At 40.7% G+C, this 16,544-nt stretch overlaps 1 protein-coding gene across 7 annotated transcripts in view; it reads right to left on the bottom strand.

Moving 5' to 3' along the window:
• Positions 1-16,544, bottom strand: part of NSD1 (nuclear receptor binding SET domain protein 1) — a 136,608-nt gene that overhangs the window by 60,407 nt on the left and 59,657 nt on the right. For all 7 annotated transcript variants that reach the window (XM_030846930.2, XM_030846934.2, XM_030846928.2 and 4 more), the window contains one exon: positions 11,901-14,472. In XM_030846930.2, the coding sequence (XP_030702790.2) occupies positions 11,901-14,472 (2,572 nt within the window). The remainder of the gene's footprint in view (positions 1-11,900; positions 14,473-16,544) is intronic.

Here is a 16,544-nt window from a genome sequence, read left to right as displayed (position 1 = left end):
ACACACACACACACACACACACATGTGTGTATATATATATAAAAATAAAATTCCCCACCCCTAGTTCTTGCCTTACCTCATGTATGTTACAGGGTCTGGCCCAGCACACAGGAACTAAACAGCCTGACACAGGATACCCAGGACCAAGGGCACTAGGCCTGAGGTAAAGGACTCAGAGCACTGGGGACAGTTAAGGGTGGAGGAGTGCACACCCAGGGTAGTCAAAGCGTGGGAGCCCAAAACATTGGGCGCAACTAAAGGCAGGCAAGGGTTGGGGAGCAGGGGACAGGTAAGCAGAGCCATCCATGTCTGAGGCCAGGGTGCCCAAGGTGTTAGGTGCAGAAAATATAGGGTCCCAAAGACAAAGGGAGCCAGAAAGTGGGGTGTTCTAGGCATGTGGCACCCTGGATGTGGGATTTTCTGGCACAGGGTGCAGAGAAAGGGGGGGTACCCAGGCACAGGATGCACAGGACATGGGGTATCGAAGGCACAAGGCATGCGAGTCCCAAAATACAAGGTAGGATGTGCAAAGTGAGGAGCACCCTGGGAATAAGAAGTATGACATCTGGGACATGGGTACCAAACCATACGGTGCTGGCCACATGGTCATAAAGAACAAGATACAGCCACGTGCCATGATATAAATAAACCACAGACACATTATGCTAACTGAAAAGACCAAGACACAAAAGATCACACATTGTATGGTTACATTAATATGAAACACCCAGAAAAAGCAAAACTACAGAGATCGAGAGTAGACTAGTGGTTGCCTGGGACTAACTATAAATGAGATAGCGTAATCTTATGGGAGTGGTGTAATATTCTAAAACTGATTTATGGGGGTGGATGCAGAACTCAGTAAATATACTGAAAACCATTTGTTGAACACTTAAAGTGTGTGAATTTTGTGGTATGTAAATTATACCTTGAGTGAGTTTTCTTCTTTTTTTCAAAACAGTGATGTTTCCCAGAAAACGAGTACTAACAGCAACATCACTCTGCCCATACATCTTATTAGCCCCTGTCATACCTCTACTCCCCTAGTTCTGGGACCTCAGAGGCAAAAGAACTTAAGGGGGGGAAAAAAGGCAAAAACCCAAACAATTCTTCATAATAATGGCAAGTTACTCAGCCCAAATTTCCTGTTGAAAGCAAATAAAAATGCTGTATAAAGTCTTCAAAAAACCACCTTAGGGACTTCCTCGTGGTGCAGTGGTTAAGAATCTGCCTGCCAATGCAGGGAACACGGGTTCGAGCCCTGGTCCAGGAAGATCTCACATGCTGTGGATCAACTAAGCCCGTGCACCACAACTACTGAGCCTGCGCTCTAGAGCCCGTGAGCCACAACTAATGAGCCCATGTGCCACAACTACTGAAGCCCATGCACCTAGACCCCGTGCTCCACAACAAGAGAAGCCACTGCAATGAGAAGCCAGCACACCACAACGAATATTAGCCCCTGCTCACCACAACTAGAGAAAGCCCGCGCACAGCAACGAAGACCCAATGCAGCCATAAATAAATAAATAAATTTATTTATTTTAAAAAAATTAAAAACCACCTTAAAAGAAGCAAAAAACTGACAAAATTGTAAAGAACTACAAACCAAAAACTAATGGAGGGCTCCCCTGGTGGCGCAGTGGTTGAGAGTCCGCCTGCCGATGCAGGGGACGCAGGTTCGTGCCCCGGTCCGGGAAGATCCCACATGCCGCAGAGCAGCTGGGCCCACGAGCCATGGCCGCTGAGCCTGCGCGCCCGGAGCCTGTGCTCCACAACGGGAGAGGCCACAACGGTGAGAGGCCCGCGAACCGCAAAAAAAAAAAAAAAAAAAAAAACTAATGGAAAGTAATAACCCAGGGAAACAAGTAGAGAGCCCTGAAACTGACTTTGTCCTGAGGGCTTTTTGGCCATCCTGTTAGGAGGCAGAAGAGTTATGGTGAAACAGAAGTAAACCATGTCGCAACCCCCAGGAGACCACAAGGAAAGGTGCCTCAGCACAAAGTAAAAGGGGAGCAGGAGTGAGAACAAGTCCTTGAGAAATTGTGACTGGTCCTCCTGTGGATTTGCAGTCTGATAGGCCAGGAAAATTCAAGCCCCCAAAAGAAAACTGTAAATTAATATATTCATGTTAACAGAACAAACAGGAATAATCATCTCAATAGGCATAGAAAAAACATCTGAAAAACTAAACAAACTAGGTACAGAAGGGAACTTTCTCAACCTGAAAGGCCACCTATCAAAATCACAGTTAATATCATAGTTAAATGGTTAAAAACCAGCTGCCTTCCCCCTAAGATCAGGAGCAACACAAGGATGTCTGTTCACTCTACTTACCCTCAACAATGCACTGAAGGATCTATCTAGGACAATCAGGCAAGAAAAAGAAATAAAAGGCATCCAGATTAGAAAGGATGAAGTAAAACTATCTCTTTTGGCTGATGGCGTGATCATGCACATAGAAAATCCTAAGGAATTCACAATAAAATGATTAAAGCTAAAATATGACTTCAGCAAGGTTGCAACACCTAAGATCAATATATAAAACTCAACTGTATTTCCATATACTAGCAATGGGAAATCCAAAAATGAAATTAAGAGACCAATTTTATTTATAATAGCGTTGAAAAAGGTTAAAATACTTAGGAATAAAATGAACAAAAGAAGTGCAAGACTTCTACACTGAAAAGTACAAAACATTGTTGAAAGAGAACAAAGACAGCCTAAATTAATGAAGAGCCATCCCTTGTTCATAGTTTGGAAAATTTAACATTGTTACAGTGCCAACACTGCCCAAACTGACCTACAGATTCAGCACAACCCCTATCTAAATTCCAGCTGGCTTTTTGGCAGAAAAGATAAGAAACTCCTAAAATAAATACAGAAATGCAAAGCCGAAACAATCTTGAGCCGAAACAATCTTGAAAAAAGATAAAGTTGGAGGACTTGCACTTTCTGATTTCAAAGCTACAATAATTAATTACTACAAAGATTAAGACTTTGTGGTACTGGCATAAAGACACACATACATATCAATAAAAAATAACTGAGAGCCCAGAAATAAACCATCACATTTATGGTCAAAAGATTTTCAAATAGGGTGCCATGACCATTCAATGGTGAAAGAATACCCTTTTCTACAAATGGTGCTTAGACAACTGGATTAGGCAATGGGTACTTAGGTATGACACCAAAAGCACAAGGAATCAAAGAAAAAACAGACAAACCAGACTTCATCAAAATTAAGAACTTTTGTGCTTCAAAATATATAATCAAGAATATAAAAGGTAAACCCACAGGAGAAAGTATATGCAAATCATATCTAATAATGGACTTATATCTAGACCATGTAAAGAATTCTTACAATTCAATAATAAAAAGACAAATAGCCCAATTAAAAAACAAGCAGGGCTTCCCTGGTGGCACAGTGGTTGAGAGTCCGCCTGCCAATGCAGGGGGCACGGGTTTGATCCCTGGTCTGGGAAGACCACATGCCATGGAACAACTAAGCACGAGCACCACAACTACTGAGCCCACGTGCCACAACTACTGAACATTCTGGCAGTTCCTCAAAACTTATACATATAATTACCAAATGACCCAGGAATTCCACTCCTAGGTATACAGTAAAAATAAAAACACTTCCACACAAAACACCGCACACGAATGTTCATAACAGCATTATTCATAAAGGCCAAAAAGTAAAAGCAATCCAAATGTTGATCAGTTGATGAAACAATAAATAAAACATGGTTTATTTGTACACTGGAATATTATTTGGCATTAAAAAGGCATGAAGCAAGAGCAGACAACAGCAAGCTGGCAGAATAGAAAGTCCCCACATTATTTCCCTCACAGAGATACCAAACTAACAATATATGCATCAAAATACCTTTATGAGTACTCTAGAAATCAGTTAAGAAGTTACAATACCCCAGGGCAAGTGCATAGCCAAGAACAATAGCACTGAAATGGATTACAAGAGCCAATTCACTTTATCTGAGATTGCCACTCAGAAAGCAAGCACAGCTGAGCTCCCCCTCAAAGCTGGGGAATGGAGGTGGGGATGTTCAAAATTCCAGCTTTTCATAGGGCTTCCCAAGGGGCCAGTTTCTGTCTAACCTGACTGGGAGCACAAACAGAAGCCACACAGTTTGGACTCCTTGGGGCACTGAAAACAAATGAAAGACTGGGCAGCATGTTGTGGAACCAGAGGGCCTGTAGTGACACAGATGGAGGCCAGCAGGGCTTGGTAAGATTGGGAGAAGGCACTCAACTCTTGGCTTCTCTCTACAAAGGGAGAAGAAGGGAGCATTTGGCAATCCAGATTTTTAGAAAACTGCCCAAGGGACTAGTATCTGTTTTGCCTGCTTCTGGGAGCTGACAGAGAGCCAACATGCTTCAGATACCTAGGCACCACTGAGAATTAAAGAGAGTGAGAAAGCTTGTTGCAGTAGCAATGGCTAACCTTCAGTACTGCAGAGAAACACTAGAAGAAGCAAGAGATTAGGAGCTCCTGAAAAAGAAATGGACAAACCTCTCTAATTAGGAAATTACACACACAGGCCCAGAGAAGCCCATCCTCCAAAAAAGGTTCCAGAGGTCCCCAGAATCTCTAGCCAGCTGATTGGTGAGTCTTCCCCTGTATGAAGCCAGTGTCAAACTCACAAAACTCAGGGGAAGGGGACTTCCCTGGTGGTCCAGTGGTTGAGACTGCGAGCTTCTACTACGGGGGCACGAGTTCAATCCCTGGTTGAACTAAGATTCCTACATGCTGCGTGGCACAGCCAAAAACAAAGACAAAACCCAAAAAACTCAGGGGAAAAAACTCATGAAGTACATGAAGAAACTAGGAAACATGGCCCAAAGGATCAAAATAAATCTCCAGAAACTAACAGAGATCTATGAATTATGGGAAAGAATTCAAAATAATTGTATTAAGGAAGCTCAATGATCTACAAGAAAACACGGAAAACTAAAAGAAACCATGAAAACAGTAACATGAACAACTGAGAGTATCAACAAGACAGAAACTATAAAAAGGAACCAAACAGAAATTCTGGAGTTAAGGACATAATAACTGAATTGAAAAATTCAATAGAGAGATTAAACAACAGACTTAAGCATACGACAGAATCAGCAAACTCAAACACAAGTCATTTGAAATTATCAAGTCAGAGAAGAAAAAAGAAAAAAAATTGAAGCAAACCAATACACACATTAAGAGAGTTCCAAAAGGAGGAGAGAATTTGAATAAATTATGGTCAAAATTTTCCCAAATCTGAAAAAGGAAATGGGCCATCCCATATCAGAAGCTGAAGATCTCCAGCCAGAATGAACTCAAAGAGGCCCACAGTGAGACACATTATAATCAAACTATCAAAAGACCAAGACAAAGAGAGAATCTTGAAAGAAGTGAGAAAAGCAACTAGTCAAGGACAAGGGAACTCACATTAGATTATCAGTGGAAACCTTACAGGCCAAAAGAGAGTGGCATGATATATTCAAAGTGCTAAAATTTAAAAACTTCCAACCAAGATTACTATAATCTGGAAAACTGTCCTTCAAAAATGAAGATGAAATGAATTTTCTAAAACAAAAGCCGGGACTTCCCTGGTGGTCCAGTGGTAAAGAATCCGCCTTCCAATGCAAGGGACACAGGTTCAATCCCTGGTCAGGGAACTAGGATCCCACATACTGCAGGGCAAATAAGCCCACACATAAGAACTGCTGAGCTCGAGCACCTCAACAAGAGAGCCCGTGTACCGCAACTACAGAGCCCACACACAACTAGAGAGAGAAAACCCACACACCACAACTAGAGAGAAGTCCGGTGCCACAACGAAGAGCCTGCGTGCCACAACTAAAGATCTCACACGCCTCAACGAAGACCCTGCATGGCACAACTAAGACCTGACATGAACTTCCCTGGTGGCGCAGTGGTTAAGAATCCACCTGCCAATGCAGGACATGGGTTCGAGCCCTGGTGTGGGAAGATCTCACATGCCATGGAGCAACTAAGTCCGCGAGCCACAACTACTGAGCCCAAGTGTCACAACTACTGAGCCCACATGCCACAACTACTGAAGCCCGCATACCTAGAGCCCATGCTCTGCAACAAGAAGCCACTGCAATAAGTCTGCGCACCGCAACAAAGAGTAGCCCCCGCTTGCCGCAACTAGAGAAAGCCCGCGCGCAGCAACAAAGACCCAGAGCAGCCAAAAAATAAAATAAATAAATTTATTTTTTTAAAAAAAGGACTTGACACAGCCAAAACTATAAATTAAATAAATTTTTTTAAAATGTAAAACAAAAGCTGAGTTCATAACCACTAGATCTGCTTTACAAAAAAATGCTAAAGGGAGTCCTAAAAGTTGAAACAAAAGGCCATTAGGGGGGCGGCTTCCCTGGTGGCGCAGTGGTTGAGGGTCCGCCTGCCGATGCAGGGGACGCCGGTTCGTGCCCTGGTCCGGGAGGATCCCACATGGCGCGGAGTGGCTGGGCCCATGGGCCATAGCCGCTGAGCCTGCATGTCCGGAGCCTGTGCTCCGCAATGGCAGAGGCCACAGCAGTGAGAGGCCCACAAACCACGTGGACACACACAAAAAAAGGCCATTAGGCAGCAACACCAAGCCATATAAAATAAAAATAGCTGATAAAGGTAAATATATAGACCAATACAATACTTTAATACTATAATGGTGGCATATAAAGCACTTTTAAGTCTGGTATTGAATTTAAAAGACAAAAACATAAGTAATAACTATAATTATAAAACTATGTTAATGAATACATGTAATTTGTGACATCAATAACAAAGTGGGAATGGGAAGATGTAAAAGAGTTTTTTGTTTTTTTGCGGTACACGGGCCTCTCACTGTTCTGGCCTCTCCCGTTGTGGAGCACAAGCTCTGGACACGCAGGCTCAGCAGCCATGGATCACGGGCCCAGCCGCTCCACGGCATGTGGGATCTTCCCAGACAGGGACATGAACCCGCGTCCCCTGCATCAGCAGGCGGACTCTCAACCACTGCACCACCAGGGAAGCCCCAAGAGTAGAGTTTTTGTACACAATTGAAGTTACATTGTTACCAGCTCCAAACAGTTTGCTATAACTATAAAATGTTTTATGTAAGCCCCATGGTAACCACAAAGAAAATGCCTACAGAAGATAAAATCAGAAAGAAATCAAAGTATATCAATATAAAAAAATCAAAGAAATACAAAGGAGGGCTGCAAGAGAGATAGAGGGACAGATTAGCTGCAAAACAGAAAACAATTAAAATGGCAATTAGTCCTTCCCTGTCAATAATTTATTTGAATGTAAATGGGTTAAAATGCTATGTCAAAAGACATAGCGTGGCTAAATGGACTGAAAAAAACAAGATGCAACTATATTCTTTCTACAAGATAACATCACCTTAGATGTAAAGACATATAGACTGAAACCAAAAGGATGAAGGATATTACATGTAAACGAGAACAGAGGTAGCCATAAATGGAAAAAATAGACTTGAGCCAATACTATCTCTAGAGGCAAATAAGGACATTATATAATGATAAAAGAATCAATTTACCTGGAAAATAAACAATTATAAACATATTTTAAAAGATAACAATCATAAACAATCAAAAATAAATATGTATGTAACATCAGAACACACAAATATATGAAGCAAACAGTAACAGAAATGAAAGAAGAAACAGACAGTAAAACAATAACAGTAGAATTTAGGGACTTCTCTGGTGAAACAGTGGCTAAGACTCCACGCTCCCAACACAGGGGGCCCAGGTTCGATCCCTGGTCAGGGAACTAGATCCCATATGCATGCTGCAAATAAGAGTTCCCATGCCACACCTAAGAGTTCCCATGCCACAACTAAGGAGCCCGTGAGCCACAACTAAGACCTGGCATAACCAAAATAAATAAATATTTTTTAAAAGAGTTTAATATTCTGCTTTCAATAATGAAGAGAACAACCAGACAGAAGATCAATATGAAAAACAGAGAACTTGAGCATCACTGTAGACCAACCTGACCTAACAGGCAAATACAGAACACTCAACCTTATAGCAGCAGAATACACATTCTTCTCAAACACACAGGGAACATTTTCCAAGATAGATCACATAATAGATCACAAAACAAGTCTTAACAAATTTAAAAATACTGAAATCATACCAAGTATCTTTTCCAATCACAATGGAATGAAATTAAAATGAAGAGCAGTTGGGAAATAAAAAATTCACAAATATGTGGAAATTAACACTCTTGAACGACAAATTGGTCAGAGAAGAAATCTCCTCCCTCAAATTAGAACATACTCTGAGACAAATGGAAACAATAACACAATATACTAAAACTTATGGGATGTAGCAAAAAGAAGTACTGAAAGGGAAGTTTACAGCACGAAGTGCATACATAAAGAAAAAAGACCTCAAATCAACAACCTAACTTTACACTCAAGGAATAAGAAAAAGAATAAGCACGAAGTTTATTTGCAAAGGGAAAGAAGTAATAAATATTACAGCAGAAATAACCAAAATAGAGAATTTTTAAAAAATACAAACAAAACTAAGAGTTTGTTTTTTAAAAATCAACAAAATTGACAAGCCTTTAGCTAGATGGAGAGAGCGAGGGAGACACAAATAATGAAAACCAGAAATTAGAGAAGACATTTCAATGGAAGCCACAGAAACAGAATTTTAAGAGACTACTATGAACAATTATATGCTAACAAATTGGATAACCTACAAGAGTTGGATAAATTTCTAGAAACATGCAATCCACCCAGACTCAATCATGAAGAAATAGAAAACCTATAGTAAGGAGATTAAATCAGTCATCAAAAACTTCCCAAGAAAGAGAGCCCCAGGATCAGATGCCTCCACTAGAGAATTCTACCAAGCATTTAAATAAGAATTAATGCCGAGCCTTCTCAAACTCTTCCAAAAAATGGAAGACGGGGGAGCCAGACAAATACACGTTAATAAAAAAAATTTTTTTAAAAAGACATACCAATATCCCTTATGAACACTTACACAAAAATTCTCACCAAATTAGCAAACTGAATTCAACAGCAGCACTTTAAAAGGATTATACACCATGACCAAGTGGGACTCATTCCTGGGATGGAAGGATGGTTCAACATACAAAAATCAATAAATGTAATACAACGCATTAAAAGAAGGAAGAAAATCACATGACCATCTCAATTGATGCAGAAAGGCTTGACTAAATTCAACACATTTTCCTGATAAAAAACACTCAACTAGAAACAGAAGGAAATAATCTAAAATAAAGGTCATTTATGAAAATCCCACAGCTAACACGACAGTCCATGGTGAAAGACTGAAAGCTTTTTCTCTAAGAATGCCCATTCTTGACACTTCTATTTAACACAATACTAGAAGTCCAATTAGGCAAGAATTAGAAATAAAAGGCATCCAAATTGGAAAGGGAAAAGTAAAATGATCTCTGTTCATAGATGGCATGACCTAATGTAAAGAAAACCCTAAAGATTCCACAAAAAAGCTGTAAGAATAATAAATGGATTCAGTAAAAAAATCAACATTCAAACATCACTTGTGGGACTTCCACAGTGGTTAAAAATCTGCCTGCCAATGCAGGGGACACAGGTTTGAGCCCTGGTCTGGAAAGATTCCACATGCCGCGGAGCATCTAAGCCCATCCTCCCCAACTACTGAGCATGTACTCTAGAACCCATGAGCCACAACTACTGAGCCCACATGTCACAACTACTGAAGCCCACGCACCTAGAGCCCATGCTCCGCAACAAGAGAAACCAGCGCAATGAGAAGCCCGCGTACCTCAATGAAGAGTGGCCCCTGCTCACCGCAACTAGAGACAGCCCACACACAGCAACGGAGACCCAATGCAGCCATAAATAAATAAATAAATAAATTTATTTTAAAAATCAATCAATAAGTTTATTTATTTATTTTAAAAATCAGTTGTTTCTACACACTAATAATGAACAATTCAAAAAGGAAATTAAGAAAACAATCCCACTTATAATAGCATAAAAAAGAATAAAAACGCTTAGGAATAAACTTAACCAAGGAAGTGAAAGAGTTGGGCACTTAAACTATAAAACATTGCTGAAAGAAATTAAAAACACAAATAAATGGAAAGACATCCTGTGTTCATGGATTCAAAGACTTAACATTAACAAAATGTCCATACTACTCAAGCGATCTTCAGATTCACTGCTCTATCAAAATCCCAATGGCATTTTTTGCAGAAATAGAAAAAAGACATCCTAAAATTCACAGGAAATCTCAAAGGACCCCAAATAGTCAAAATAATCTTGACAAAGAACAAAGATGGAGGACTCACACACTGTGTTTTCAAAACATGTTACAAAGCTACAGTAATCAAAACAATATGATAGGACTTCCCTGGTGGCGCAGTGGTTAAGAATCCACCTGCCAATGCAGGGGACACGGGTTCGAGCCCTGGTCTGGGAAGATCCCACATGCCGTGGAGCAACTAAGCCCGTGTGCCACAACTACTGAGCCTGCGCTCTAGAGTCTGTGAGCCACAACTACTGAGCCCAAGTGCCACAACTACTGAAGCCTATGTGCCTAGAGCCCGTGCTCTGCAACAAGAGAAGCCACCCAATGAGAAGCCCATGCACCACAACGAAGAGTAGCCCCTGCTCGCCGCAACTAGAGAAAAGCCTGCGCGCAGCAACAGAGACCCAACGCAGCCAAAAATATTAAATAAATAAGTGTAATTAAAAACAAAAAAAAATACGATATTACCATGAAGACAAACATATAGATAATGAAACAAAATAGAGGGCCCAGAAACAAGCCCTTACATGTATGGTCAAATTATCTTTGACAAGGGTGCTAAGACTTTACAATGCGGAAAAGATAGTCTCTTCAATAAATGGTGTTATATACAACAATGTGCATACAGTTAATACTGTAATATACACTTTAAACTTGTTCAGAGGGTGAATTCATGTGTTTTTTACCACAATAAAAATAAAGCGTTGATACACATGCTAAGTAAAAAAAACAAAGTACCACATATTGTATGATTCCATTTACATGAAATGTACAGAACAGGCAAATCTATAGATTGGGGAGAAATGAAGGGAGATTGAGAAAGGGTACAAGGTTTCTTTTTGGGGTGATGCAAATGTTCCAAAATTAATCATGTTTATAGATGCACAAGTCTCTGAGTATACTAAAAAACCACTGAAGTATATAAACTTTCAACAGGTGAATTTTATGGTCAGTGAATTATGTTTCAATAAAGCTGTTAGAATCTACTATGGTAAACAACATTGAAAACTTATGTTTAAGGAAAGGCAGTTTTATCCTCAATAACAATATTGTATAATATTATATTTTGAAAGACTCCTGCTGTTTTCCCTCTGCTGCTAAGGAAGGATACCCTGGTACTTCATATTTTTAAAAATTTATTCTCAAACCTCATTCCAGAAGGGATGCAAGACATCTAAGGCCTTCAAATAAGTACTACAGAACACTTACACTTTTTCAAAAGCATGTCCCCTTTGTCTACATAACAGGAGGACCTTCCTTAATACTTACAATACCAAATTGAGTCCCCCAAAGTTCACAGATTGAAAAAGGTAGGAAATGGGGAGCAGGAACAAAATGTTCTTGAGACTCAATAAAAGCAAAAGAAAAAAGAGCTTCTTGGTAAAACAATTTCTGGAAGTATATGGAAACCTGGTCCTCAAAATTCAGATCCTTCTACATAAAGTCCTTTCTTCACTTCAAGTGATAATCCTTCCCTCCCAACTTACACTTAGGCCTTCCATGAAAACAGACCAACTTCAGAAGGGTATCATTATCATCACTTCCTCTAGTCCCTTTCTTTCACAGTCAGGAGTCCTTACCTGGTTCAGGGAGCTCAGGCTGAGGGGTCAAACTGGGAATTCCTGGCTCCTTTTCCACCTCTTCATTGCTGGCACTGGATTTATCACAAACTTTCAACCGTGGCCCAGCTGAATCTAAGCAGTCGGCATGATTTGGATCTGTCAGTGCATCCTCTAGTATGTTCGTCGAAGGAGGAGGTCTCTGTTCTGGGAACTCATCTCCCTTCTTTACAGGGTCAGCGGGAAGCAAGACCCCAAAGGCACCCTCAGAGTTTTCTTTCTCCCTAAATCTGTTAGTGCGCTTACGAGGTTTAGTGCGCCTTTGGTTTAAACGCTGCCACCGCTTTTTAGGCACCACTTGATTTACACTAGTGGGTTCATCATTCTCACTAATGATTTCAGACTCCAGCTCTGTCCCTTTTCTGTTTTCAAAAGAGGGGTCTTTTTCAGGAACTTTATCAGGGTCAGACTGGTTGACTTTATTATCAAAATTAACACTGGAAAAATGGGTACCATCTTCACTTGTTAAATGGCCCATTAATTGAAGGGGTTCTTCGTTACCAGGGTCTTCTGCCTCACCTCTGGAGGAGCTATTCTCTGAACCCCTACTCTCTCTGTCTCCCTGCAGTGCAGCCTCAAGAGTCACAGCTGGAAGCTGGTTCAGTTTTCTTTTGCGCTCTGTCTTTAAGGCTTTACGGTTCACTGTGTTCTTTCCCATCTGGGTTGAAAAACCATCTCTTAATTTGGATGGCTTTGATCGACCACAGTTGCGCCTAGTAATACAGTTTGAACGATTTTTGCCAGAAGCAGGGAGGTCTCTTTTATCGGACACCAAGCCAGGTAGGGAGGTAGATAGCTCCCCAGACAGTGCAGAGTCACCCCCACTAGGGCTAGAACGGACTGGATCCTGAGTGCCATCTCCATTTTTTTCTGAATTGTGAGTGGAACCTCCTGAAACCAAGACCTTAGAAGCCCCCACAGGACTACTGGTAGAACAGTCCCCAAGACCAGGACTCCGATAAGAGACCAAGTTCTGAGCAGTCATTAACCGTTGCTCCTTGGTCTTACTATCATGCATATCTTTCAACATCATTAGTAATGTACTGAATTTGTAGTCTGGTTCAATAGGTATATGATTCTGACCAGAGGCAGAAGAAAAAAGTAATGGTTTTGATGGCTTTGACATTCCGGAGTCACTGACATCTTCACTTAAGGATCTATAAGAGAGTTCTTTCAACTCTGACAGAACGTGTTTCACCACTGCTGTTTCTATGTCACTCGAATCCCTGGTTTTCTCATGCATGTTGCTCAGTAGTTTTAGCCCATCCACTTTCCCACTTTTGGAAATGCTGGCCAAAGGAGAGCCTTTGGTATCAGAAGAGCAGCATTTCAAACTGCAGTCCTCATCTGCAACAGGCGGTTCTACTACAACTGGGTTTTCTTTATGTTTGCACTTGATACTTCGGATCTTGGGCTGTTTGCTTTTCGAATGTAACAGAGCTTGATTTGTAGCCCCACCTTTTATTATTGAGTTCTCACTGGAAATGCTTGATGGTGTGTTAAATTTTGGAGAAAGACCATCATTTCTAAAATCTGATTGGGGTTTTCGGACAAGAGTTGATACTTTAAGATCAGAGAGATTAACCTGAGACGTCTCAGTTCCAGGCTCTACTGTCTTGGTACAATCCATCAAGTGGTCTGTGTGTGAGTTAGTAATGAGGGTCTTCTGCTTTGCTTTTACCTTAGTGTTCGTGGCAGGATACCTAGAATACTTTACCTTTTCATTTTTCTGCACAGGTAACATGTTCTCTGTTCTATCGAAAGCATCTGCAATTTCAAGGACACTATTATCAGACTCTGAACTATGATCTATGGGATCCAGATCACTGCTTCCATCATCATCAGAAGTGGTACAGATACTAATGGAATCACTTCGCTTTTCTTCATCACCTGCTCCAATATAGCAGAGCTGCACTTTTGAACTACACACCAGACCTCGCTGGAGTTTCTTCTTCTCCCCAGAACGTTTAGAGAGCAAGGCACCCTCAGACAAGCCCAGTAAAGAGTCACAATTTGAAGTCTCAAATTCTTTCTTTGCAGTGTTTTTTGTACAAGAAGAAAATAGGAAACTTCCTGGGGCAGAGCTGGGCCCTGTGAGGCTGTTTGCTATCCGGGAAAGTTCATTAGAGGCCTGCTTATCAGATACATCCCCAGAAATAAAGTTTAGGCCAAGGTTCTCTGGAATCTTTCCCCTCCGTTCTTCCTTATGTGCTTCAAATTGCATGTGGCCCTTTTTCACACTAGTCCTTTTTGGATTATCAGAGCTCTTTCTGGCTAGAGACTTAGCACAAGGTTTTTCCTTCTCATCTGCAGAATGTTCAGAGTCAAAAGCCAGAGATTTCAAGCAGCCATTAAGCAACAGGTCATGTTCTGATTCAGGGTCATTTGTACAGTCCTCAAACGGCATATCCTCCTCACTGTCCAACTTGAGTGAACTGGTGACACATTTTCGGTTCTTCGACCCTTTGGGAACATCATACTGCTCAGCAAGACCAACACTGGCTTCCCATTTACTCAAAATTTTCTGAGGAACCTTAAATTTAAAGAGAAAAAGATTATCACTAGTCTAAGAAATAGAAGGGGAAACAGGCAGATGATCAGTGAACACCTCTCAAATCAGAAGCTTTTCCAAGCCTTGTGCTTCTTCAAGCCTCTTTTATGGGACTGCCAGGTGGTTATCACCCACAGTTCACCCAGAACTTAGCTAATGGGGATTCCTCAACACTAGTTCTACCACTAAGATCTATCACTGGAGAAAGATTGATCCCATAAACCCTCCACTCCCCTTACCATTAAAAGCACAAAAGAGTGCACCATAAATTAGACTACAACATTACATTACTAATCAACATTATATTACTAAATCAAGGAATAACCAGACCACTCCTACTTACCCCTCCAACCTTAGAATAAAGATTTCCCTCCTGACTTATGAAGGCCAAGCACTTGCTCAGTTACATAAAAGAGAAAGCAAAAGGCTAAAGAAAGGAGATGCATGTGGAAAAACTAGGACTGGAGAAATGAGTAAGGCAGACCTGCCCTAGAAGAAATGAAATTTGGAACTCTGGTTATCACCAGGCCCTTGGCTAATCAAGATTCTTCTATACGTGTTACATACAATCTGGATTATAAGGACTTCCCTGGTGGTGCAGTGGTTAAGAATCCGCCTGCCAATGCAGGGGATAGGAGTTCAATCCCTGGTCCTGGAAGATCCCCCATGCCGCGGAGCAACTAAGCCCATGCGCCACAACTACTAAGCCCGCACGCCACAACTACTGAAGCCCGTGGACCTAGAGCCTGTGCTCTGCAACAAAAGAAGCCACCACAATGAGAAGCCCGCACACCGCAACGAAGAGGAGCCCCCACTCGCCGCAACTAGAGAAAGCCCGCGCACAGCAACAAAGACCCAACACAGCAAAAAAATTAATTAATTAATTTTCTTTTAAATCTGGATTATAACCAAGCAGTGTCCTGGGCTTAAACATGTAGTCCAGAGACATCAATACACCCTGGATGTATGACAAGTTACATATGCTCTTTTCTTGATTCCTCACAGCATAAGGACATTGAGGCTCTGTGAAATATACCTAATTTTCAAGACACTTATTTCCCTCCCTGGCTTCATACAATAAATGTCAGTCAAGGTTCTATCAGTTAGTGTTCACAAACACTTTAATACTTGTGAAAGGTCATGTTCTGCTGACCATGTAAAAATTAAGGCCACTAGACAGGAAGCCTCCTCTTATAAAGCAATAAACTGATCATCTGGTTTACTTTACACACAAACACACACCCATTGACTTTCTAACTATGACCATAGTAAATCAATTTTCCAGAACCTGAAAGCCCTAGAGAACTCCTCTGAAAAGGGGGTTGGTTAATCTACATAGTTAAAGGCTTGACACAAAAACTCTGACACCTCCCCACCACCAACCACCCGAAGTATTAGAAAGGATAAAGTTATCCTCTTCTATTCTATCCTAACAATAGCACACACTAGTTGTTTCAGAGCATCAGATGTATGACATATAAAATATTTATTTCTAATCCTCACAACAGTTTGACAAGGTACATATTATTACATTAGCTTTACAGAGGAAGGAACTTCAGTTGTAAATAGCAGGGACTGCATACTGACTAAAAATTATCCTAACTGTGATTCTTATAAAATAGTCTAAAAGTCTGAAACACAAATCTAAGAGGAACTATTTCCTCTTCTAGAATAGACTATAAAGGAGTATCAAAAGAAACAGCCAAAACTTTAACACATCAAGCAAATGAAACAAAAACATCACGTTCTTTATTAAAACATAACCAGGTTTGAAACTGCTTAAGCCTTAACAACCACACACAAAAACCAAAACAACAAACAAAACAAAAATGTTTAAAGTCTTATCTTTCTCATTTTTAAGAGAAATAATTAATCCAGAGAGTGAAAAGTAGAATATTTCATTTTGATGATCATTTTCTTCTTACATCAGATATAACCAAAGATGACTGATCATGCCTTTTTTTACTATCACATCTAAGTGACATGGCAGAAGTTAACTGAAATCATTTCTCAAAAAATTGAGTATAAATATTTGGAAGGCTAGCCCCATCTCA

Source organism: Globicephala melas, chromosome 3 (genome assembly GCF_963455315.2).
Source record: "Globicephala melas chromosome 3, mGloMel1.2, whole genome shotgun sequence".
Classification (NCBI taxonomy): domain Eukaryota; kingdom Metazoa; phylum Chordata; class Mammalia; order Artiodactyla; family Delphinidae; genus Globicephala; species Globicephala melas.
Note: the sequence above shows the minus strand (reverse complement) of the source record. Positions and strands in the feature narration are given on the sequence as shown.